The following is a 23,825-nucleotide window of genomic DNA, read 5'->3' as shown; positions in this document are numbered from 1 at the left end:
GTGAATAAAATCAAGGATAGGTATGACAACTATTGTGTGAATAGCGAGGGCCTCTCTTGATGAGTATTTGAAGTCTGTGGTGAATGATGCCTGTCCAATAATAATTGTAGTATAATTTTTCCAAAAATACTCTTTAAGATGAAGATTGAAAAACATAAATTCTGTATTAATTTTTGCAGCTATTCAAATCATAAAAGCTCTTTATTAACTTTGTGTATTGTCACATAAGAACTGTCTCCTCCTCCCTTCTTATTTGTCTCAAAATTCATTTCATCACTGCTTTCAGCCAGCTGCCATTGAGTCCTTTTGATTTCACCTTCCTAGCTGTTAAAAATGTTAGATTTATCACTTACTCAACTCAGTGAATCTGTTAGCATTCATTACACCTCTTATTGGCAAATAAGAAATCATGCACATTAATTGATTAATAAAACTACAGTCGTGTAATACACAGTTTACTTAAAATTTAATAAGCTGTTATTACTCTGATCTTGGATTCCTCACAGTTAATGATCCATGTCACCATACTACCTCACTACTAATATGTTTATTTTCTTTGAATATGATTTTATCTAGTAAACAGCATCTAGTTATTGTGTTCAACAGTTTTTTTTAATATCTGATCCACACATGAATGGCCACGAGACATATAGCACATTAGTGCAGTGTGTGGGCAAGAGGAATCTGTTCACATTTTGCTTGAATAGCTGAAGATTGTAATCTTTGGGTGAAGGCAGAGCAGGGAAAGACTGTTCCAAATAACAGAATGAAGGAGGAGGCAGCGAAATGTTCTCTAAGTTTCAAGATGGACTGTAAAAGGGCCATTGTTAGTTGTGACTCTTGTTTTAATGATTTTGGAGGATATGTTCTCTTATGCCTTCTGCATATTTATTTAAAGTATACATTTCTTCAAATTTAAGAATATTTACTATTATGTGAAGTGTTGAGACCGTGAATCTTAGCATATCCTGAATAAAGCCCTTCACAAAGCTAAACCAAGGCATTAGTAAACATTACCAGATTTCACCCAAAAATAATATACTAATGAAACAAACATCTGAGAATTTTTATTCTTGCTATTTTGTAGTGTTATTCTTACCATTTACTGCATCCATTTGAGTGAGCAGAACAAAGAGCAAATTCGTGTTGAATATCCAAAAATAAATATTATTTATCATAATATTATCATCAATTTCCTGATATGTACTCTCAAGAGGTGTTCTGGCTGCTATGACAGTACTACATAATTAAGTTTGCATTATTATTATTAATCTCCTATCCATAATTTTCCTCCCAATTAGTCTGTTACTTGTCAGTACTTCAATATTGTCAGATCTAACATTTCGTGCTTCTAAAGCACTTCTGACATTATTTCACAATTTCGATTTATAAAAATGTACATTAAATGGAAACTTTTGAAAAAAAATAATCATCTATTCTTTTAAATTATATTTTTCATTGGTAATTTTGATGGATACTTATGAATACCACTCTTAATACCTTATATTACCATTTTGGGATTTAAAAAAAATCATGAAATAGAAAAGAAGTCTGGAACTGAACTTAGTGAATCATATAATAGTAAATTTCTTGAAAATACTTGTAATTGACAGACATGAAGCATTGCTTCTCTGGTTGTTATTCATTTATTACAGCAGAGTCTGTCATTTTGGACAGACAGATCATATAATGTATAATTTTTGTCTAATTTTTTTGGACTAAAACTGGTCTAATTCAAGTCAAAATTCAAAAAATTCTAGTGGTGATCCCAAATAACAAGTTGCTTTAAAATCAATCCATCCAGAACAGAGTTATATATATATATATATATATATATATATATATATATATATATATATATATATATATATATATATATGAGTGGCGTCGTGTGATCATTTCGGTTGAGTGTGCTGTCCTGTTTTCCAGTAGGTGGGGGTGAAGCTTGGAGACAAATAATTACATCAATAAACGTCTTTTAGCTTTTTTTTTTTTATGTAATTATTTGTCAATGTAAATTATAAATACATTATTTTCATTTTGCATTGATTTTAATGATCTTTAATTCTTGGGGGGGGGGGAGGTATTCAGAATTAATAGTTTTTAGCACAGTTATATTTAATCCTAAATTAAATTATTTCAGTTTAAAAGCAAAAATATCATAAAACTAACAAATAAAATAATATTAAATTATATACACTTACCTTTTAAAAATGTATTTTTTTTTTTTTTTTGTCTGAATTTGTTTCACTATAAATGAACCGGTCACTGTTCACAAATCAGAAAAAGATGAACCAAAAACAGGAACACGTGTTTGATTACTGCAATAAAACACGTGTTCTATGGCTACCCTGCAACAGGCTAACCCATAATAAAATTTTATGACAGACAAAGCGTTCCCAGGGTCGAGGGTGTGAGATTACATATCTCAATTAATTTTACGATTATAATTTGTGGAATTTTTTAATCGATCTGGGGGGAAGTGCCCCCCCCCCCCCCCCCTGCGGACACCCATGACTGTGGAATTGCATTTTATCGATGTATGAAAGTTTTGAGACGGCATAGTGCATCAGCACTCATCTTAATTAGTCCAGTGCAATTAATTGCAGGATAACTTTGAATACTTCTATGTAGAGTGGGGGAACAATCTGTTTTAGGATTTATTAGAAAACAACAATGAGGAAGAATGCTATATTTGGTTGGTATATTTGAAATACTCAAAGATGAAAATATGTGAACCATCATTTATAAGACTTGTGAGAATAGGAAGGAATAATGTGAGTAGAAACACTCATTAATGGTAAGTGAATAATTAATAATTATCATTTGTGATATGTGTGTTCTATAAGTTGCTGGGTAGAGTGAATAGCATGATTCTATAAATTCTAAACATGAATAAGTGAATTTATGATATCATAAATTTCAACTATGGGATTTCAACTATGGTAACATTGCTTGGAGGGAGGAGAGGACACATGTGAGGAAGGAAATGGATTTTATTCAATTATTAAGGGATAACTATCTGAAACAGCATGTAATTGAAAATACTAGGGGTGTGAGAGTGCTTGACCTGGTAATAGTATCTGAGAATTTGACTGTAATGAATATGACCATGTTGCCACCTATTGGTGAGAGTGATCATAAGGTCTTGACCTGGGAGGTGGCTAAAGATGTGAAATTTGTGATTAAGACAGGGTATATGTGGAATTACCGTGCTGGCAAGTATGACAAGCTTAGGAGATTGCTTGGATCAGTGCCATGGCATGTACAACTGCAAGGGCTGGACGTCGATAGAGCATGGGAAGTGATCAAAGAGCATTTACAGGAGGTTATGGCTGATTGTATACCTAAGGTCCAAATAGTGAAACAAGGAGGGGTTAAATGGATGAATAACACCATTAAGCTTGAGCTGCAAAAAAAGAAACAACTATGGAGGGAATTTAAAGAAAGGGGTGACCTGCAGGCACACGAACGGTATAAAGTACAGGCCAGAAGGGTAACGAGTGTGGTAAAAACAGCAAAAGCCGATTATGAAAGGAAACTAGCTATGCAAGCAAAAGAGAATCCCAAACAGTTCTTTCAATATGCTGCAAGCAAGAAAAAACTGTACATGGCAAAATGATTTTAAGGAATGACGATGGTAAAGAGTTCACTGAACCAGTCGATATAGTGGAGTTACTGAGCGCGCACTTTGCAAAAGTATATCATCCAGGTGGTGACGTTGAAAAAATGAAGGAACCATTAGTTTATATGGGAATTGTGATGAATGAAGTGGAGGTGAATGGTCTATTACAGAACCTTAATGTGAATACATCTGTGGGATTGGATGGTATACCAGCACGGGTCTTTGCATGAAGTGGCTAATGAATTATCAGTGCCCTTGACCATGTTGTTTAATCTGAGTCTCAGGTCTGGCTTAGTCCCGAAGGCGTGGAAAGAGGGGAAAATAGTTTCACTGCATAAAGGAGGATCCAAGACTATGGTTGCAAATTACCGACCGATCAGCATATCTGGAGTCGTTGTCAAGGTCTTGGAGAAGGTAGTCAAGGGAAAAATACAGGAATGGATTGATGAAAATGAGATACTGTACAGAGGACAGCATGGCTTTGTGAAGGGTAGATCATGCCTCAGTCACTTGCTCAAGTTTTATAACAAGGTGACGGCTGAACTGGATAAGGGAAATGGGTTTACAGTGATACTGCTGGACCTGGCAAAGGTGTTTGACAGGATACCACATGGAATTCTAATCCGTAAACTACAACATATGGGAATGGATATAGGGTTGGTGAGATGGATAGCTGGATGGTTGATGGAGAGATATCAAAGAGTAGTTTATTCAGGAGTAGAGTCCAAAAAACGGCCTGTGACTAGTGGTGTGCCACAGGGTTCTGTTCTTGGACCACTGCTGTTTAATCTGTTCATTAACGATATAGGGAAGGGTCTAAGTGGGACAGTTCATTTGTTCGCTGATGATGCAAAGTTGGGTAGGGCGATAGTGAATGCAGAAGATGTCAAAGTCTTGCAAGATGACTTAGATAGAATAGAGTTCTGGACTAAGGAGAATGGATGTCAATTTAATGTGACAAAATGTAAGGTTATGCATTTCGAAGTGAAAAGATTAGCAGCAGTATACCACATTGGTGGAACTGTACTCCAAGAGATTGATGAGGCCAGGGACTTGGGAGTGTTGGTGGATAGGGAGATGAAGTTTAGGAGGCACATTGTGAAAGTAGCTAAATCAGCTCATCAACTCACTTGGTTGTTGAAAAATACCTTGACGAGCAGAGAAAAACAAGTTATTGTACCTCTGTACCGAGCCCTGATAAGACCTCATCTCGACTACTGTGCCCAGATTTGGTCACCTCGGTTCCTTCTTGATGGGGAGGAGGTTGAGAGGATCCAGAGGCGAGTGACTAAGATGATAGCAGGTCTATGGAATGAACCATATGAGAACAGGTTGAAGATTTGTGGGTTGCAGAAACTAGTTGATAGGCGGAAAAGGGGAGACATGATTGAGACATTCAAATTGCTAAAAGGATTCTATAGGATTAATTCAGATGATATTTTTGAGATCAGGACTGGTGGTGGGAGAACTAGGGGACACCCATGGAAGCTGGGCAAGAGCGTGGTTAGCAGGGGTGTTAGAGCTGGGTTCTTTACTTTCAGAGTGGTAAATGAGTGGAATAAGCTGCCAGAGTCTGTTGTGGGTGCTATGACAGTGAGCGAGTTCAAGGCAAGGTATGATAGATACTGTGAGAATGTTGAACAGCTGTGTGAACATGATGTTTAGGGCCTCCCTCGATGAGTCTAAGGACTCCTGGAGTAGCCCGTGGTAATAATAATAATAATAATAATAATAATTAAAAAAAAAAAAAACTTATGAGAGAGAGAAAAAGTATTGCATGAATAAATATGGTTTGATGGAGCATCAAATCATTTCGTAAAATTTGTTGCACATGTTATGTGTATTTCTCTGGTTTGTGTATATTTGGCTCCATTTTCCAAGAATTTTATTTTGTTTACTGAGACTCTACATAACATCCGATCATTGTCAGAATTATACACTCTCTTGGTAATCCTAAATTCATTAGGTTTTTTTTTTATTATTATTATTTTTAGTAACATCAGTTCTTCCATCTTATCAATCTCACATATTCTGCTATTTTGTTGTTGTATAAAATGTTGTAGATCAACAACATCTTATAATACACAGAATATTCATTTTTATTCAGGAATAGATGTTTTTTACTGTCTGTTGTTTCCAGCACTAATACTTTATTATCCTCCTGAAGAGAACAATGAAGCATTAGTACAGTATATTGTGTTCAAATTTTAGGAATCGCACGAAGTCTGCAAACAATTGGGTGAGTCTTTAATGGGAATAAATGCTAAAATATAATATCAGTGATACCGATATTTCATGGATGAGCACTGCACACCTAGCACACCTGGAATATTCGTCCCTGATATATATATATATATATATATATATATATGTGTGTGTGTGTGTGTAGACAAGGTGTATGGGGACAAGAGAAATCTAATATGGGGGGGGGTCTGGGAAGTTCTGATATACACCTAGAAGAGAAATTTTTTTTTTTTTTTTTTTCTTTCAGAAAACATCTTTTCTTTTAGGATATATAAGAAAGATATAAAATTAATTAATTTTTGTTCTAGGTGCTTATCAGAACTTTCCAGGACCCCCCCCCCCCCATCATCATAGATGCTTATGTCCTGCTGCAAATTAACCTGAAAGTATCATTAACTCATTATAGGTTTTTAAATTCCGTTAGCATGGTCAGATGATTATTCATATCAGTAAGATTCACTTAACTTTTTAGAGTAAGTGATTAACAAATGCATATTAGATTTCTGTAGTATTTCTTAATTTTTTATGACATACACCTTGAATACATTTTGGATACATATTTTAAATTTGCTGTTGCTGAAATGAAAATTTGCAAATGCGCTGATTTCATGTGGAGGGGAGTTTCAGATGTATTGAAAGGCATGATGTGTTGCACACTCACTGAACCATTCATGTTCTCTCCATCCTATTACATGAACAGCACTAGTCTCCTAACTTGTGATATGAATGGATTAAATCTGATAGTAATAATAGAGAGTAGTTATATTTTGCTTAGGAAGGAAATGTGCAAAGTAGTACAAATTTATTGCAAAGTTCACATTAGTTTCTTTTGAGAAATAATAGTGCTCAAATATTAATCATTATATTAAGTTTGATAATTTGATTCATATTTTATGGTGATCCAGTTTTTGTGCAGTTACTCATTTTTAAAAAAAAATTTTTTTCCTCTGAAAATATAGGCAATTTCTTTGGAGCTTTAGACTTCCAGGTGAGGCACAAAAAATTGACAGAATGATGGAAAAATTTGCACAGCGATATTGTCAACTCAATCCAGGTGTATTCAGTAACACAGGTATATGTATAAAATTTCCTATTTTTTTCTGATTTCATTATTATTATTATGCAACACCTCCAGGGAGTCCAAAGACTCATCGAGGGAGGACACCTACTCTATAACTGTCTCCACCACTCAATCCACTACTGCAATGAACAGCAACTACATCACCGCCATCTACTGCCCACCACCATAATTAGTATTTCACAAACATTCATGCCCATGCTTGGATTCGAACCCGCAGCCTCTTAGCTGGAGAGCGGATACGCTAACCGCTCGGCCAAACAGGCCGGCAATTGAATCCTGTTGGGTAAGCAGGAGAGGGGAAACAGTCTAATCTTTAAAGCAAAATGATTTCTGATATACTGAGCTCTCATCAAAGAGTATGTATATATATATTTATGCCATATATTTGTAACACCACATTTTAAATACTAATTGTTTAATAGACAGGATTATGCATCTAGAGTCATGTGAAGTATTTTATTACTATCATCATCAGATCTCCATTGATTGAGTTGCAAGACTCATTATGGGAGTATCTCAAGAACTATCTTGGTGTCTAATGATACTGCAGTTGAACTCAGTCATCTTGCACTAGCCACATTCTCTATTATTGCATCTCACTTATCCACCATTCTCCAACTGTCTCTCTGTCACACATACAATGATGATATGTGGCGGGGGGGGGGGGGGGGGGAGCATTAATTTTCTTTTTCTCTTGCATGCAATCTTATCAATGCACCATTAATAAATTACTCTTACTCCCTCCACTCTGAGTGGTTTAACTCTTAATTTCAGAATGAAAAGAAAGCACCTGAAACTAAATTACAAATCACTTTTACACAGATTCATATCCCAGAATATCACATTAACTTTAACACCTTATGTTCTAAATTAATTCAATAAACTCATTAAGAGATTGATTCTTCACACACCTTTAGAACCAAAAGAAAAATCTTAATTTAGAAATGAATATTTGCAACAAAAAAACACTATAACTATTCAAGTGCCAGTGTAGATCATAACTTCTTTAGATCAGCTGAAAAATACCTTATCTACTCAGCTTTCTTTTAATGTTTTAAGCTAACATTTCTTGCTTTATGGACATAACTTCAATAATTTTATTCTCTTGTCTCCTATGTAACTCATTCTTTTGAATTCACAAAGAAATAAAGCTAACACAAAACTTGCTTTGAATATGACAGCCACATAAATTAGTCAAATTCTTCCTGTATTCTAAAATCATAGAACACTGAAGTAAAACATATCTTCCCTTCCACCACTTCAATGATTTCACTTTCTTCAAACTTCACTGAATAAACTACTTAAACTGTATCAGCAGTTTGATCAGCTCAGAACAAATTTGCCTTATGTATGAAAGTTTCTGAAGAAATAACTATAACAACAGCTTCAAATCTCCCTGCAGAGAATCTTAAATAATACATTCATATTACTTAGTCCATTTGTATATGAACTGGAGAGCAATAAAGTTCTCCCCAGTTTGAACAGAATTAAATCCTATATGGATTAATTACTACAATAAACTTCACAATTATCTCCTTATAAAAAGGTATCCACTCTGTTCTGTTTCTAACTCTTCTTCTAATTTCTTTTCTGTAGCTCTCAATATATTGGTAAGGTTTAGGATAAACTACGCTTTGCCTCCATAAGACAAGGTGAAGAACAACAGATAGCTTCTGTGGTTTAACTGTTCCCATTTCTGCCAAAGAGACTGCAGATGTTAGTGGTTATTCTAGCTGCAAAGAGATATGTAGGATATCTGTATTAAAATTCAGATATCCTACAAATAAAAAAAATAATAAAAATTAATGAATTTAAAGTTAAGAAATTAGCAACATGGTATTAATTGTTCAGTTGTTAGTTAACACATTGCTCTACTCTATTTCCAAGCATTGCACAGGAGTGAAAAGAACATTGTCATTGATGTTACTACGTGCTCAGCTGTTCAGAAGGAAGGAAAGAACACAGCATGAGAAAATTGTATAGTATGAGACTAGGTTGAATTAATGCGAGTCATATATTTATATATGACTTGCATTAATTCAACCTTGGTATTCAATCTGGGTCGATCTCTCACTGATGAGACCTCAATAAAGTCTGGGTAGTGACTCTTCCCATAATACATAGCATGTCTGAAAGGAAGTGTGCTTTGCATTATTGGATACCAAGGCAGCTGTTGTGAAGTAATCAGCCTCTATATGCAAGTAGCCTAGTCATGATGATACTTCATGTGTAGACTTTGTTTGCTTACAAAGTTAGATAATGGATTAATTAGATAAAGTTAGATAAATGGATTAAACAAATTTTAGTAAGTTTACTTCAAGCAGGAAAAAGGTGAGTGAAATAATAGTCCCCTGATGAACATGAACACCATTAATTAGAAAATCCATCATTACACATAGTGATTTTCCTGAGAGAAAACTGGCAATCCATTTGCAAAGGAAGCAATTCAGACCATGACTTTACTAAGAAGTTCTCAGAGCTTCTTAGTAAAATCTTATCAAATACCATTTAAATATCAAGTGCAACAGTCTGAGTTTCTCCAAACCTTACAAACTTCATGACACATATTCAGAGGTGGGTGATGTAAGTGAGAAAAGTGATCTGCCTTAGATCATGATTGACAAGATCCATATCTATGGTCACTGATTAGTTGACAGTTCTAGGTTTTGAAGAATTTGACTGTTGATGACCTTGTCCATTACTTTAGACAGCACTGAGGTGAGAGGAGTAAGTGAGTAGTTTGATGGTAGACACTTATTACCTGTTTTGAAAATCATGCTATAAGGCAAATGTCAGTTGAGTATAATATGGTATATAGGTGATACAGAACATGCATTAGTTCAGCCATACATCTCTTGATACAAAACTAATAACGGAAAAAACTCACGTACAAAGATTATTTAATAGTATAATTTTCACCTGTGTGTCACAGGCATCTTCAGTACATTAAGCTCAAATTAAACAATAACTGACAATTCCAAAAAGCGCCACCTAAGTAGCTGGTGTAAGATAACTAAAAAGGTCAATAAATTTCCTTTAAAAAAAAAAAATCATTACAATAAAAAATTAGGAAAGATTAGCTGATTTGTAAAGTATTATCTCCCATAAAGGGGATAGACATAAGCCATCGGATCTGTTTAAGTTAGGAGAATGAAGTAGAGTTTCACATGTTTCTTTATAAAGGCGTTCCATGAGAAACTGACTTTTGTGAAGAACTCTCGTCTTTCTCCAATGAACTCTGTGTCTAGTGAAGATGGCATGTTCTGCAAATCCAGACTTTTCAGGTTTAAAGTATTCAATATAAGATTGGTGTTCTCCTAGCCGAATAGAGGCAGATCTTCCCATTTGTCCGAAATAAGATAATCCACAAGAGCACGGAATCTGGTAGACAACTGGATGATTAAGATGTGGAAGCTTGTTCTTAGGAGAAGTGAGAAAGGTGGAGATTTTTCTAAACGGTCAAAAGGCAACAAAAATATTCAGTGGTTTTAAAACTTTTGCTATACGTTCACTGATGCCTTGTACATAAGGGATAGTAATGCACGTTATTTCTTCTGTGTTTGAAGAAATAAGGCAAAATAATTAAAACTTGAAGCATTACAGACCAAGATGCAAAAGCATTGCAGATCTTTGAAAATTAAATTTCAGAAAAGTCTATGGACCTGTAAGAGATAACACTGGAGGCAAATTGGAGAAGAAGACATAACAAAGAACTGTATGAACTCTACACTATGGCTATTTTTACATCTACTTTATACTAATGTATTTCGTTTAATCACTTAATTTACATTTATTATATAAGTTTCTAACAGTCCATGGTGCTTAATGAAGTATTATTATGTGACCTCCATTGCTCCCACCAAACAGCTAATCTAACAAGGCTCTGGAACCAAGGGTGCCGGAAAATCTGTAATGTATCTGTAGTAGTAATGACTAGTCAGCTGTCCTTAATTGAGGTCCAGCATTTACTCATTATAATTATTAGGATTGCTCCTTACTCCATTTTCTAAAACATTTGTGCGTGTGGGTGTGTGTCTGCGTTATTTATTACTCTGCTGTCTAGATACCTAATAAGGACCAGATTTTTCTTTTTCTTTGTATTAGCACCTTCTCTAATGATTTGAAAAACTCCTGCACTTCTTCCTCAGTAAAACCTTCCATTGGACCATAGGTATAAACAAATCTCATTGTTTTTTGAAATTTGTCCTTATGTCTCTGCTTGAAATTGCCTTCCATTTAGAAGTTTGTCTTTGTGTGATTTTGAATGATATAAATACTTAATTACTCTGATCACTACTGCCCAAATGTGTAATATCTTATAGTTATTATTTAGTAGAATCTTACTTGTTGAATACTCTTCATCTCAGTGACACCAATTATGTTGTTATATCTGTAATTTACTTCTGCCTGTTCTGCTTCTTTTTCATTGATATTTATGTTGATGATGCCACCATTTTGAGTTCTGATGAATTTCATTTGAATTTTTCCAGTAACTGACTGTTCACTGTTGACCTTATTCCTTGAGAAAACTTGGAGCTTAGTTAATGAGGCTGTGTTCATGTTTTTTGGTTTAAGCCAATTTCGAATATAGTTTGATAAGCTATAACCAAAATTTTCAGCCCATCCTTGTTCATTCACTATCTAGGTGAAGAACTACTGAAAAGGTGCTTCTTAAAAGATGAGAAGTGAATTTTGATCAAAAGTCCTGGTTAATTCGTTGCAGTCCTTGTAGGTTATGCAGAGTTCTCTGCCCACTTAACCGTCATTTATACAATATCTATTGTGCCCCTCCTTACTCATTCACAAACAAACCACTCATGACTACCTCATTCAACCTACCCTTTGAGAGAGAGAGGGGGGGGGGTGAATAAGCACTCGCTCACCCCTTCCAAAGTAAACTAATTCTCACACCTTTGATAATGACATTCTTACACAACTTCCATGACTGACCTCTTTTTGCTATCCCTTCTTGTTATGTACACTGAAAAATCTTGTATTAATCCTATAAAATCCTTTAGCAATTTTTTCTTTTATATAAGAACAGAGCATTTCCCCAGGCATATCATCATCTTTGTCTCCAGGTCACTTGCCTCTGGATTCTCTCCACCAGTAATATCAAAGTATTATAAAAAGATAATAACCCTGCTATCTTTACTCGTTAGTATGTGGTTTTTAAACATATATGTGAACCTTTGACTATTTTGCCCATTTCTGCAATATTCCTATGAACTTCATTTCCTTTTCCTCCATTACACCAAAACTCCTAGCTTCATACTTCCTAAGTTTCATTAATGTCCATTACCATTAACGTAATACATAGCTTGTAATCTTTTCATCTCAACATGCATAGCCTTACACTTTGTTTTGTTGAGCTGGCAACCTTTGTTCACACTGTTGGTCTAGTTTGGTGATGGAGCTGCCACCTTAGGGCCTCCAAACTTTCCCTAAATCTCCCATCTCTCATTTGTACTCATGCTTTTCACTGGGTGTTAGTACCCAATCTTCTTCTGGTTCCAGGTTCAGCACATGGAAGGAAGAGTTGGATTGGAAAGGAGCTGCTAAGTGATCGTACTTGAGAAGATCATATATTGCATATCCATCTCCTTTGAACCCCATATATATATATATATATATATATATATGGGTTTATAGTCAGTTTATATTAAAAATGAATATTTCTAAGTTGGTACATCTGTCATAAGCATCCATGTGAAATTGCAAGTCATTCTGTCAAGTTGTTTGTTTTATACTGCTGTCTGAAGAAAAAGTATTGTCTGTATCCCTTGAAATGGATAACATTGAGTATCGTGCAGTTATAAAATTCTTTGTAAAAGAAGGTTTTACACCAAAATAAATTCATTTGAAGTTCATTAAAGTTTATAGGCACTCTTCTCCTTCATTTTCGACAATTAAGAAATGGCCTGCCAAGTTTAAACGTGGCCGTACCAGCCTTGAAGATTATCCATGTGAAGGACGCCCAAAAAGTGTAACAACACCAAAAATCATTGATCAAATGCACGATATGCATTTATTGGATGACCTGCAAGTCAAAGTGCATGAAACTGTTGAGACTATAGGCATTTCAAAAGAACGTGTAGAATATATTTTGCATGAAGAATTGCAAATGAAAAAGCTTTGTGCAAGATGGGTACTGTGCTTGCTCACAGCAAATCAAAAATGCACTCACATGAAAATCTCTGAACAGTACTTGGGGCATTTTAACAAGAATAAAACTGATTTTGTGCATTGATTTATTACTATGGATGAGACTTGGATTCACCATTACACACCAGAATCCAAACAACTGTCAAAACAGTGGACAGAAGCCGGTTGTTCAGCGCCAAAGAAGACAAAGTCAGTTCCATCAGCAGGAAAGGTCATAGCATCGGTGTTTTGGGATGCTAAACACATTTTGTTTATTAATTATCTTGAAAAGGGTAAAACAATAACTGAGATTATTCTGATCTTTTAACCAGACTAGATGAAAAAATTTGTGAGAAAAGACCCATTTTGCAGAAGAAAAAAATCATCTTTCATCAGGACAATGCACTGGGAAATGGGAATGGGAAAATTAAGTAATCTGCACCATGAATTGTTGGAACAGCTACCCTATTCCCCAGATTTGGTTCCCTTTGACTTCTATCTCTTCCTAAAATTAAAACTCTTCCTTGCTGGTCAGCATTTTCTTCGAATCAAGAGGTGATTGCAGGCTGTAGAGGGATATTTTGCAGATCTTACCGAGAACCACTGCATGAACAGGATAAATGGTGCAGGAGCATTGCTGTAATAAATGTATTAATCTTAAGGGAGATTATGTTGAAAAATAAAAATAATTTTGAAATTTTAAATTAGTTTTTTCATTGTTAGACCGTTTTCAGATCACCCTTGTATGTATATTATGAATCTATTCAAGGATACCATTGTCCAAGATATGTGGATAATGTAGAAATCACAATATTATTACCATCCTGTTTATTGGATTTCTGATGTGTGGCTTTTCATAAGTTGTTTGGTCTCGACATTGAAAAAAAGAGAAACCAACCAACATGTCTGCAGGAGAATAACCAGTAACCACGACCTACTGAAGTGATCTGAATCTCTCAGTCACGAATAGAGCTTTTGGCATTGGGGCTAGAAGAGTAAAATTTTTGGGCAAAATTACAAGGGCATCCAGATTTAAAAGGCTTAAAACTGTTGTCATTATGGTACGAAGTATTCCCTTTGTATGCTTAGACAAAACTAAACTATGGAAGAGTTAGATATGAATTCGTACAAAACTGATACTGTTCTAAATTCTTTTAAACATAGTATTGTTGTACACCTGGAATAAATAGAAATGTAACTCACCCATGAAAGGTTGCATACCTATGGTACATTATGATCATGGGTGGGCTAAGGATTTATTTTTATTTTTATCAATTTGATACATTTTTGTATATTTTATTATTCAACATATAATATATATTTTATTTATTTTTCACATAATCCAGAAATCCTGTAAGAGTATGTGATTAATTCAACACAATAGATGCTCACTAAAATATTGTACTTTAGCTTGGAATGTAGAGAGGTTTCCTTTCTGTGTGGCTAGCAAGTGCTATGCTATGTTGTAAAGGACTGGCCAAAAAGAACACTCTGTTCCTAGTGCATCCCATTAGTAAATCGTGAGTTGATCCTTCTTGCTTTATATATAAAGCAGAACATAGTGAAGAATTTTTGTACAATGGCCCTTTCAAAAGTAATGCTTCCATTGTGATAGTTCTCCCCCTGCCCATACAAAAGAGTGATGTCTGGGGGTGAGGGGTGAGAGCAGTTTGAATAGGGTTCCCATTTTTCCCAGGACAGTCCTGTTTTTTTTTTTATAAAAATGTCCCTAGTTAATTCCAAAAGTCTCGCTTTTTTAAGCATCCTTCAGGAAAAAATGGATAAACGGATTTTATCTTGTTTTTAGTACCAATTTCTATTACAGTGTTGATAATAAATTTTATTTATTCATTATTTATAATAATAATCATTAGTATTATAAATAATATAACTAACTAATAATAACTAATAGTAACTAATGCCGATGTTCTTTTTTCCCATGCTTCTGTTATAACAGTATCTTACTTGATCAATACTTTGCATGTTATAATTTTTATCGTTTTCTACCCCTATAATGCCGTAAGTGCAGTATTAATGATAATATTAGAAAAGAATTTCCTTTCATTAAAGGTGTAGATGAAAATGTGGAATGTACTTTATGTAACTGTAAATTTTGCATTTCGCATGGTGGTCGGTCAGACGTAGTCAACCACTTGAAAACGAAAAAACATAAAGCTGCTGTTCGAAGTAAGGTTTCCAACTGCAGTATCAGTAATTTTTTAATTGTGAAAACCAAGAGTGAAAGGGAAAAAGAGTTATCACTGGCAGCGCAGGAAGCAACCGTCGCGTATCACACAGCGGTGCATAACCACAGCTTTAACTCCATGCACTGCACAGCATCCATCATGAAAAAAAATTTTCAACGATAAATTCAGGTGTTCGCAAACAAAGTGCAAGGCAATAATAACCAATGTTATTGTGCCATTAGTGACAAAGCAGATTGAGAAAGAGCTAAAAGAAGTTTGTTTTATTTCAGTACTAATCGATTCATCAAACCACCATCATCATCAAATTCCTGCCATGTACCCTCAAGGAGTGTACAGGATATGGCTAATCTTTCCTCACCCATTCTGTTTAAATGACCATACCACCTGAGATTAGCTCTGCTAACACATTCCTGGATGCTGACAATGTCAAGTTCTTTCTAATATCCTCATTTTTAATATGATATTTGCATTGATGCCATCTGTTCATGCTCCTAATCTTTCTCAGGACCTCTCATATCTGCAGTGTTTTACTTCTGACTCAGCTCTCAGATCCATAAGTTAAAACTGGTTTGAGTACTGTCTTGTATACAGCTTATTTAGTGTTCTGACTAATTTCTCTCTTATTTCATATGAATTTATTCAACTGACTTCCTACCATACCAGCTTTGTGGATTCTGTTGTCTATTTCCATATTTAATTTACCATCTTCACTAAAAATCGTGCCTAAGTAGCTGAAATGGTTTACTTGTTCTATAGGTTCTCCATTCACGGTGCGGTTGATATTTTCAATGATTCTGCCTATTTTCATTGTTTTTGTCTTGTCATTGCTGACCTTCATCAAACCACTTTGACATGAAATTAGTGCCTCTGGTGATTAGATACTATCATCCAGAAAAAGGTGTGAAGGTGAATGTGTTGGAGCGTTAATTTAGGTGGTGAAACTTCAGAACTTTTATTTTCTTATGTGTTGGAAGTGTTACAGAAGTTCGATCTCCTGAAAAAGGTTATTGCTATATTAGCAGATAATACAAATACAAACTTTGGTGGAAAGAAGGGAAAGGATAATCTGTACTTCAAAATGCAAGAAAACACTGTGAACAATTTAATTGGAATTGGTTGCCCTGCACATGTGATACATAATTCTGTTCAGACTGCTTCAGATTGCTTACCTATCGATCTTCAGTTAATAATTAACAAGATTTACCAAGATTTCCACATATATTGTGTATGAGGAACTTAAATCATTTTGTGAATTCACAAACACAGAGTATAAAACTGTTTCAGGTAGTAGCAAGACCAGATGGCTCTCTCTTTTGCCAATCCAGAGGGTTATTGACATGTTCCCTTCATTGAAGTCATATTTTCTTTCTATTGACAAATGTCCTATCAATCTCAAAAATTTCTTTGAAAATCCACTTTCAATTACACTCCTGCATTTCCTTGCCAGCCAGTTAAAAACCTTTTATGATACCATTAAATGTATTGAAAAGCAGGATATAACAGTAATTGAAGTGAAGGATGAAACAAACAAACTGGTGAAAAGGTTAAATTGTAGGAAGGCAGAAAATTTTCTTACAACTACTGTGAGAAAACAGTTTCAAGAATTAGAAAAAGAAGGACACATAAGAGTTGAAAAGTTTGAAAGCTATGCAGTAGATTTCTACTGCACCTGTATTGAATATATTCAGCAGTGGTGTATACCATTTCTCACACCTCTTCAGTCTATGGATTGGATTAATTTGAATGGAAAGGATCCTGTGATTTGGAAGAACATACAAGAAAGTTACATATTCATGCAGATAGTGTCATCAAGTTTTACTGTGAATGAAGAGGACTTATTTGATGAGTTTGTATGTGTATGTGTGAAAAAATATTGTGAAAGCAAATTTGAAGTGTGGAGTGAACAGAAGGATCAAAGTGTCAGTGATAAATGGTGTGAAATGTTTGCTTATTTTACAAAGCAGGGTATAAATTCTGGGAGTATTAAATGTCTAGTTAGTTTTTGTTTAGCACTGCCAGGAACTAATGCAGCTGTTGAATGTGTTTATTCATTAATAAATGCACACTCTGGACAGACGAAAAAAACAGACTTAAAATTGAGACAGTAAAAGCCTTAATCATTGTAAAGACATATTTTAAGAATTTCTCTTGCGCTGAGTTCTATGATCAAATATCAAAAGAAAAAAAATTCTTGAACAGGTCCATAAATCTGATAAATGTTTTTCTAATTAAATATGTTTGTGATTGATAATCCTTCTTTAAAGTGGATTTAATGTTAATGTATGTTTATAGCAGTATTTAATTTAAAGTGCAACATATTTTTTGTTTAGTTTTTGTTTAGCACTGCCAGGAACTAATGCAGCTGTTGAATGTGTTTATTCATTAATAAATGCACTCTGGACAGATGAAAAAAAAACAGACTTAAAATTGAGACAGTAAAAGCCTTAATCATTGCAAAGACATATTTTAAGAATTTCTCTTGCGCTGAGTTCTATGATCAAATATCAAAAGAAAAAAATTCTTGAACAGGTCCATAAATCTGATAAATGTTTTTCTAATTAAATATGTTTGTGATTGATAATCCTTTTTTAAAGTGGATTTAATATTAATGTATGTTTATAGCTGTATTTAATTTAAAGTGCAACATATATAATAGTTTTATTTTTGGTTTTCTTCATTTTTAACATGTCCCGTTTTTTTTACAAAATGTCCCGAGTTTTTTAAGCTAAAATTTCAGAATGGCCCAGATTTTAGTAAAACATTATGGGAACCCTAAGTTTGAAGTCTAATTTATTTCATACACTGATTCTGAACATAATCTATGTTCCCTTTCAATACATTTTGTTTACTGAGTAACAAGTGTTTCAAAGCATTGTAGTAAAACTCTTTGCATTGTTTTTAGAACTACTTTCTTACTCTGCCTTGAGTTTTCATTATTTTCAAAAGCAGTAGCAGTTGAAGTGAAGTTGATCATGTGTGTAAATTCACTTTATATTGCTATATTGTAAAAAAGCAATAGCTGTTTCTTGACATGAACATACTTAATTTGTTCTTTCAGCTTTATTTAGGTCTTCACATCAGCTTTTTAAATTTATTGTTGACCTTTTCACCATACAGTCCAGGTGACTGATTTTTTGCTTTTCAAAAAGATGGTCACTATGCACTTTCAGCAAAAGCTTAAATTCAAACTTTTTCATCCTCACCAAGATCGGTTGGTGATTTTCATAGACTAAATTTTGGAGTACTAATGATGGACTCGGCTTTCATCCCCAATCACAATTTTTGAAGAAATGCATTGCTTTCCCTTTTGTTTCACTGAAGCAATTAATGGCAGTCTTTTAGTGTCATCTTTTGCATTGCACTAGTCAATTGCCATTTCACCCAAAATGTGTGTACACTTTATTTTTGCTCAGTTCTGTAATGATTTAGTTAATTCATGGTAATTCCTATTCAGTTTCAGTGCTAGGGATGTTTTGCAAGTTTTCACTGATTAACTATTGAGACTTCTGTTTAGGAAACAGTTTTTACTACCCACTTTGTGATAAGTCTTTAATGATAATTCCAGCATTGCCGTTTTTTGTTCTTCATATCTAATGATATACATAGTCCCTCATGCTCAACTGGCAGTTGAAACTTCGGGTCCCTTGCTCTGGTTGTTGGGTGCAACTTCTGACTTCTTATTAGTGTTATGGTAACCTCACACAAATATAAGGTGAACCTCTTGAAATCAGACTTTTCTTCCCGCTCTTGTTTAGACAACAAGGGAAATCACTTCCTTCACTACTATGAACTTCACATTGCATGCTTCCTCTGATCTTTTGTCAGAATATCAGAAAAATCCTGATTACCTTTGATAATTTTTCTGGAGATGGTATTTTTCCATTTGTGCTCAGGACTTGTGCTCCACAATTAACACCTTTCGTGTATTACCTAAATAAGCTGTCGCAATCATCGAGTGTCTACCTAACGGCATGGAAACAAGCCTTCATCCAGCTTGTACCTATAAAAAGGAGATAGTCAGCCATCAAATTACTGTCCCATTTCTCTCATCTTGTTATTCTCAAAAGTAATGGAGAAGGTTATCAACAACTAGCTTCTTCACTACCTGGAGACTCATCAATTAATTAGCAATTAGAAATATGGATTCTGCCATTCTCATTCCATAGTAGACCTCCTCACTAACCTTACCCGACTTTGGGTGCAGGCCATGGAAAAATTTAGAGCAACATGCATTGTTGTTCTTAGTATTTCAAAGACAAATGATCAAAGATCATTTCTGGCCTCAGGATCTTGAACTGGCTGTTTGTTGCATGTCATGGTGGATGATGTCTTATCGTTCAGATTTTTAATTGATGCTAAAATAACTAGAGGGTTATGTACACTCACCTACACTCTACCTTCTTTACATCAATGAAATTCTCTGACTTCAAATCCTATTCATAATTATGCTGATGAGAGCTCTTCATTTGAAAAACCCTATAGTAATTGAATGGATGAATTCTCAAGATCTTCTATAACCAATGACTTAAATACTGGCCTCCTCACCATTCTCAGGCAGGGCAAAAGATGACAGTGAATTTCAACGCTATGAAAATTCAGTCCTGTCTTATCACCCACAAAAGCTCCTACTTCAGTCTCACTTATGTTTATTAATGTTTTGATATCTTTTCAAGATCAGCCCCTTCTTGGGCTGACTGTTTACATCCAGCTTATCCTAGCACAAATATATTACATCAGTAGCCTTCTCAGCCTCTTAAAAACTTTTTTTTTTTTTTTTTCATACAAAACATTACTTCTCTCCTGTTCAACTCCTAATACTTGAGAAATCTTATATCCAGCCAACCTTGGATATTGTTCTCACATTTGGGATAGTGCACTTCCCCTACACACACACACACACACACACACACAAAGAATTCTTGATGATATATAGAAGAGGACAATCCACTTAATAGGTGACTGACCCTCAGTCACTTTCAGATGGGCACTCTGCTACATTGGCCCCTACCGTTCCTTCACTTTCTTCTAGTTATATAATTACTAGAGCAGCCACTGATCAAGTATGGGAGAGATTGTAAGGACCAAACAGAGGTGGATGGAATGATGAAAGTTGATGAGAACTTAGCTAACTAAAAACATATACTGAGCTAAGCTCTCATCAACTTTCATCATTCCATCCACCTCTTTTGCTCTTTGGAACAATCTCTCCCATACTGTTTTACCCAGTGAGTACAATCCCCAACTTTTTCAGAACCTTATTAATAGATTACTTCTTTTCTTAATCACTTGCCTACACATGACACTATTGTGTTATGGGTCTTGTGACCTTTGGTGTCATAAAAAAAAATAATAAAAATAAAAAATAAAATAATATAGGTAACTGAGGAAATATAGATATGATCATACTTTTTGCATCATATCATGATCAATGACATGCCATAATGTTTTTCACAATTTTTTACAGGTTTCATTAGAATGCAATTACAAATCTCATGGCCATAATCATAATTACAGTATTGTTTGCATGGATATGGCAAAATAGGATATGGTATGACTATCAAAAACCATTTCACAGGTTATGACATATTTAAAAAATTGCTAAGTTGTTTATATTTGTTTTCTTTGGCAATCATGCTTCTAATTTTCTGAGTTGTTGAGAGATGGCTATCTTGCTGTACATAAATGAGAAAATATGAGGATATATTCTTAGATCTGATCATATAATCAGAGGATGTGGTTTTGAATGGGATGTCACATCTCCTTTCATTTGTTGAGAGTAACCATGAGGTGATTGCCAGCAAAATGAAGCCATCTCTGAGGAAAGGATGTATGTAGAAATCCAAGACCAGTGATTGTGCAAAGCTTAGAAGATAAATTAGAGCTGTAGGAGGAAGAGTTAGTAGAAAGGAAATAAATGCTGCCTGGGCATTGATCAAGAACTATTTAGCTGCATTGTCTGAAGGTATTCCATAAGTCAACAGACTAAATAAAGCCAGTGTAAAATGGATGAATGAAGCAATTAAATCATTTTATCCATTAAACCTAAGTCTAGAAAAAGAAAGCACTGTGGTGGCAGTACAAGATTAATAATGGTAATAATCATTTCCATAATGAGTACTAAGAGCTGGACAGAAAGGCAACTTAGTTTGCAAAAACAGCAAAAGTGCAGTTACGAGCAGAAATTTAGCAAATCAAGGCTAGAAAAATGCTCGAGTTCTTTTGATATGTGGGAGGTAGAAGAAAAAATGATTATGGTAAAATAATTTTTATGTATCTCCCACCCACTTGAAGGCTATAAACCTATAATACATTAGTACCATGGGTAGACCAAGAATTGTTTTTATTTTATTTTTCCCCATAATTCAGAAATCCTGCTCTAGAGACCAAACATGGATCTTTTCAAGCTGTTTCAGTCCTCTATAAGTGGGGTGGTGAAATTCACACTGGGCAATGAAATTGATATACCATCTGAAGATAGCCACAAACATAGATGCCCACATCAGGATTTGAACCCACAGCCTTTTCATTGGAGTGTACATTAATCACTTGGCCATCCAGGTCAACAGTTGTTAGATTAGCAACTTTTTTAATGGTTTTACATGCGAAAAGTGACAGACCTTTAGCAAATAAACGGCACATGTGGACTGATTGCTGCAGAGGATATAGATGAGGTATACTTACTGTTCAATTCATCAGGGTATTTCATCCTCATAAGTGGGACATCATGAGAAGCTTGAATTTAGAAGGAATGGGAGAGGGTGATCATTGAGCAGGAGGTATATAATGAATTAAGTTAACCTGATATCAATAAAGCAAAAGTACTTGATGACATATCACCTGTCTTAATGGAATATTCCAGTGAATTAACTGACAGCTTGGCATACATTTAAAACTCTTGCAATTGTTCAAGTCCCAAAGGAGTGGAAAGGTGGTAAAATGAGTGGAATGCATTGCCTGAATGTGGAAACAGTAATTGAGTTTAAGGTATGGCCGGGTGAGCTTTCTGTGTTGACAGTGGACACCTCCCACAATGAATCTTTTAAGTCCATGGAGGTCTTGTTGATAATAATTGTTATGTGCCATCTAGACATTTTCGACTCTTTGTGATCTAATGAACAAAGGCTCTCCATCCCATCCTCTTGTCTTTTCTTTCAGCAATTGTAAGTTCAACTTGGTAAGTTCTTTTATGTTGTCCATGAAACATGAAAGAACATTTTACATTCTTTCTCTTCTTCTCATTCCCTCTTCCCCAACATAAATGCCTTTTTCAATGATTCATCTGCTTGTATAATATGTCCAAAGTACACCAACTTCTGTTTAGTGATCATTGCCCCCTTTAATAATAATTACAGATAAATAATAATTATTATCATAACTTTCTCTCTCTTTCTTTTTTTTTTCCCCCAGATACTTGCTATGTCCTCTCATTTGCTATTATTATGTTAAATACATCACTTCACAATCCAAGTGTCAAAGAAAAACCAACAGTTGAACAGTTTATAAACATGAATCGTGGTATAAATAATGGAGGTGATCTTCCAAGAGAGTTATTAGAGGTATGTTTGAATTGAATGTGATATAGATAATAATTTTTTTTGTTACTTTTGAAACCATTAGTCATTTATTAAAGTTGTCTCTTTTTCAACATCATCTTTATTACTATTATAACAAAGGAGTTTATATTAATATTCAGCCTTAAAGAATGTGCAGGATGCAGTACACAGTTAAGATTACATTATTACTGGCTTTCTATCAAAAGTTTTCTTCCAAATGAATCCTTTATTTTTCAGATCTCCAATACTGTCTGATATTACACTTGATCACTAAGACATAATAACTGCGGCAATCCACCTATATCTTGGTATTCATCTGGATCTGCATCAGAGACCTGACAAAGCATATAACATTTCAAGCAATATATGGAGAAGAGACACCAAGTATTTGAATACCTCAGTCTTTTCCTTCTGAAAACTAGTTGAGAACATTCTAAACAAATTCCTAGAAAAGCAAATTGCGTGGGGGGGGGATATAAAGGGGCAGTATCACTCTTTGATCACAGACAAGTTCTTAAAGATATTGTGATGGAAATCACACTAGCTTTTTCCCTGCTCAAGATCTCAAGTCTCCGTTGACCTCCAAAAAAACTTCCCCATTCACCACTTCAAAAACTGGGAATACGCAAAAAAACAATTGTTCATTTGGTATTGGCTTTGTGGGACATACAGGCCATTTAAAAAAGAGAGAGAGAGGGAGATTTGCACATGAGAACACATCATGGGCAAAGAGAGAAAAAAAAAGAAAACTTAAATCAAAACTAGCAGTGTACGAAATGGCCTACTTCAATATGTTTGTCAGAGCACTCAAAGAAGAGTCATGAGAAATGTTAAAAAATAAATAAATACTCACCAATGCAACAAGAAGCATGGTATGATCCTACATCAGGTTTGGCCATCTTTCATTGAAAAAAATGGCAGATGTATGTATCACACCACTAACCATTGTGATACAACATGAATGGTACTCA

At 34.7% G+C, this 23,825-nt stretch overlaps 1 protein-coding gene across 2 annotated transcripts in view; it reads left to right on the top strand.

Moving 5' to 3' along the window:
• The window catches only part of step (cytohesin steppke), a 375,568-nt gene that overhangs the window by 189,997 nt on the left and 161,746 nt on the right, over positions 1-23,825 (top strand). For both annotated transcript variants that reach the window (XR_016548776.1, XM_090397533.1), the window contains exons 7-8: positions 6,829-6,941; positions 22,709-22,857. Coding sequence is in view for 1 of the 2 variants with exons in the window: in XM_090397533.1 (XP_090253659.1) it covers positions 6,829-6,941; positions 22,709-22,857 (262 nt within the window). In the remaining variant the exon portion in view is untranslated. The remainder of the gene's footprint in view (positions 1-6,828; positions 6,942-22,708; positions 22,858-23,825) is intronic.

This window comes from Typopeltis vanoorti, chromosome 9 (assembly GCF_054136105.1).
Source record: "Typopeltis vanoorti isolate ZY-2024b chromosome 9, IOZ_Tvanoo_1.0, whole genome shotgun sequence".
Lineage (NCBI taxonomy): Eukaryota > Metazoa > Arthropoda > Arachnida > Uropygi > Thelyphonidae > Typopeltis > Typopeltis vanoorti.
The sequence above is the reverse complement of the archived record's forward strand: the minus strand, read 5'-3'. Positions and strand labels throughout refer to the sequence as shown.